This window comes from Symsagittifera roscoffensis, chromosome 6 (assembly GCF_963678635.1).
Source record: "Symsagittifera roscoffensis chromosome 6, txSymRosc1.1, whole genome shotgun sequence".
NCBI lineage: Eukaryota > Metazoa > Xenacoelomorpha > Acoela > Convolutidae > Symsagittifera > Symsagittifera roscoffensis.
In genome coordinates this window covers 45,041,197-45,044,656 of record NC_087067.1, presented here as the reverse complement: position 1 = coordinate 45,044,656, position 3,460 = coordinate 45,041,197, and the positions used below count along the sequence as shown (strand labels likewise).

At 37.8% G+C, this 3,460-nt stretch overlaps 1 protein-coding gene across 1 annotated transcript; it reads left to right on the top strand.

The window, feature by feature from the left end:
- The first annotated feature begins 1,363 nt into the window (after positions 1-1,363).
- Positions 1,364-3,186, top strand: LOC134847655 (cleavage and polyadenylation specificity factor subunit 5-like). The gene has a single exon (XM_063864808.1). It carries the CDS (start codon positions 1,389-1,391, stop codon positions 1,995-1,997), a length of 609 nt encoding a protein of 202 aa, XP_063720878.1. The 5' UTR covers positions 1,364-1,388; the 3' UTR covers positions 1,998-3,186.
- The last annotated feature ends 274 nt before the right edge of the window (positions 3,187-3,460 follow it).

Genomic DNA, 3,460 nt, shown 5'->3' with positions numbered 1-3,460 from the left:
ATCCGCTCGGCGCGGAGTGCTCGTTAACGGTTCTGCCGGTCATGATGTTAAAAAAGAATAACACCCAGGAGCGCCATAAAAACATCTATGTAACATTCGCCCGGAAGATACATATCGAGGGAAGACAAAACTAAGTCTTAAGACGACTGGCCAACGTCTAAACAGAGCTTTGCATGCTTTTCACCGTCTCTACCAAGCCAGTACTTTTCGGTGGTCTTTCTAACATCGGGTCGAAAAAAACGTTACTGCTTTCGGCTTCGGTAAAAACACTCAAATTAACTAGATTACATGCAGAAATAGTGAGCTCATGGCTGGGTTTCAGTATCCCCAGACCACGATGTCACTCCTAAAAACAGGGCTACTACTTATTATATTACTATTGTTTTTGTTCAGTAGATAAAAATCATCATCTCCATCGAAGATGGATCAACCCTTTCCCCCAACTCCTAGCTTCTCATCCTTATCAAAACGAATCTAGATGTTAATTAAATTCAAGTCAGGACATGACAGGAAGCTAAAAGTTTATGGAACAGGATAAAAGTTTCAGTTCCTTTACCCTTCGGATTGATGAATCCGCTGGATCAAGCTTGTTAATCCTGATTTCTTCTTAATCCGGAAGGCCGTCTTTCACCCTTCACCGTTGTTCGCAACGGCCTTGCAACTATTGTAGCGGCACAATAGTTGCAACTCGGAGTGTTCTCTGTTACTCTGTAACTCGTTGTCGTTTTCCAATCTCGATTTCGTAGTTGTTGTTAGCGCAGCTAATGTTGTTCTGTTTTTCTTTCTTGTATTAGCCAAAATGGCCGTTTCTGACGTTTCTCAGAAATATGACGTCATAATTCGAATTTTTGAAATTTTAAAATACCAGAATATTCTAGCCCTCACCGTTTGGTCAATCGTTCCAATAACGTTCTTAATTCTCAATAATCACCAATCCGGAAGGCTCGCTGCTAAAATTTCGGATTCTGCAGAGATTGCATTTTTCACATTCTGGTCGAATGTCACATTATGGTCCAAAATCATCATTAAAAACTCGCGTTTTAGTGAGAAAAATCCTCAATTTGCGCTTAATTCGGTCTACTAATGTAGAATATGGAAGAAAAAATTATTAAAATTATCACGTTCCATTTATTGATGTTAATTGATTTTGATCAAAAAAATTATAATTTAAAGAAAAGTATAAACTGGCAGGCAAGGAATAATGTCAGCCGAGTTCAGAAGGTCCAGCGGCGCACGACCAGACTCCCCAGGCCAGGAGCTCTTTCCCACAGACAATTTATCACAACAGTTAGGGCAGCAAAAGTGATGTGAAACTGTTTTCTCCCTGTTTGAAAAGGAATTCGTTTTTGTGAATTTCAGAGATGAATATTGATGCACAACCTCGTCAAATGAATGGAAACGATAATACAGAAGAAGACAAATTCTATTTGCACCCTCTTACTAATTACACGTTCGGCACAAAAGAGCCTCTTTTTGAGAAGGATACCAGTATTAGTGCGCGATTTCAGAGAATGAGGGAAGAATTTGAAAGTATAGGGTTGCGAAGATCAGTCGAAGCTGTTCTCTTGGTGCATGAGCACAACCTGCCGCATGTATTGCTTCTTCAAATTGGCGCTTCATTTTTCAAACTTCCAGGTGGCGAAGTAGATGCCCAGGAAGATGAAGTTTCTGCTCTCAAGAGACTCCTCAATGACATTCTTTGCCGATCAGAGCATATACCTGTTGACTGGCAGGTGGAAACCCTGCTCGGACAATGGTGGAGACCAAACTTTGAACCTCCTCAGTACCCTTATATCCCTGCACATGTTACTAAGCCGAAAGAGCACAAACAACTCTATCTAGTAAAGATTCCAGAAAAAGCTTTGTTTTCAGTTCCTCGAAACTATAAATTGGTGGCAGCGCCACTATTTGAACTTTATGATAATTCATCGGGGTACGGTCCTATTATTTCGAGTTTGCCCCAACTTCTGAGCCGTATGAATTTCAAGTATTTGTAAGAACTAGATGCACGCATATTTTGTTTTTGAATCTAGCTGGGATTTTGTTTTTAAAGTCAAGTGTTTTATACGTCCGAAAGTTTTGTTAAGCAAAGTTCAAACAATTGTTATACAATAAGTTGGCGTCCTTAAATTTATACTCTTAACTTAATTGAAATAAATTCAGGTTGTTAATGACAGCGGCTAAAGTGGTTCTATTTCTGGTGGACTTATCCCTGGCGCTTCATGCAATTTTCAAGTTTTTCCTCGGAATTGTCTGCCATGCTCGAGTTTATGTCAGAAAGCAAATCCGATTTTACGAGACGGTGGAAAATTCGAGCGACCCGGTAAAGCTCAGTAAAGCTGTGAATGCTAACGGAAAAATTTTCAAAATATATATACAGTTTGCTTATCGATCTTTGTTGGCCTTTGCAGCAGCGTCATTTGTTTGTTTCAAAATACTAGTTGCGCATTTCATTAAGTTCTATCTCTACACCAAGTTATCACTACTTCGGAAACTTTATTCCAATACGAAGTACGATGCGGGACAACTTTACTTGGCTGGAAATAATTTGAAAAAGCTGATTCCGAAAAACAAAAGCTTGCCTCAAAATGTTACAATTATATTACCATGTCTTAGGAGCTTGAATGATTCCCCTGTATTTTGCACAAAGCTAGAAATTTACCTACTGTTTCTTTATATTCTCGAAATTAAAAATATAACTTTGTTCCTACCTTTTGCCAATGACCCGAAATTGATTTATGAAACCATAAGAAGAGCTGAGAAATATGACAACGTTTCGTTTATTTTTTCTCTCAAAGAAGCCTCTGATGATATGTTAGATGCTCTCAATAGTTCGCGACGCCAACAACCTCGTGCAGTAGAACCTTGTGATGTCACCAAAAGAATAAACGGCGTTCACGCTGATATGATTCTAGTAAGTGGAGGATTTCCTTGTCTTTATGGATTTGTTCCATGGCACACGAAACTCACTGAAATTTTTTTCCTACCGCACATTGATTGTATTATGTTAGATGACATAGTAGGTGCATTTCATTCATATTTATCTATCGAACAGAGATTCGGTAAGTAGTTTTTCATGTTCATTCAAGATTGTTATAAACTGTATATTTGCCTCTATGTAATGGTGTCAATGCGTTCTGATTCAATATGGCTGTTAATGTTTTCAATTTAAATTGAGCCATTTGAGTTTTTTTTTTTTAATAAACAAGTAAGACGTGAGTGAATATATCTATCAATTGTTTTCCCTTTGGTATGATCATGAACAGAGTTGATCTTTATAATCATTATTAATCCAACCATTGAAAATAAGAAGGAACATTCGTTTCGGGCGTTTTTCTCTTGCGATAGCAAGTGTAATTATAATTGGGAAGTTGACTTTTTCCATTAAACATGTTCCTTATAAATATATAAAATTTGACCTTGATTTTTTATAGAACCTCAGTAACTTCTAGGCCTCTTT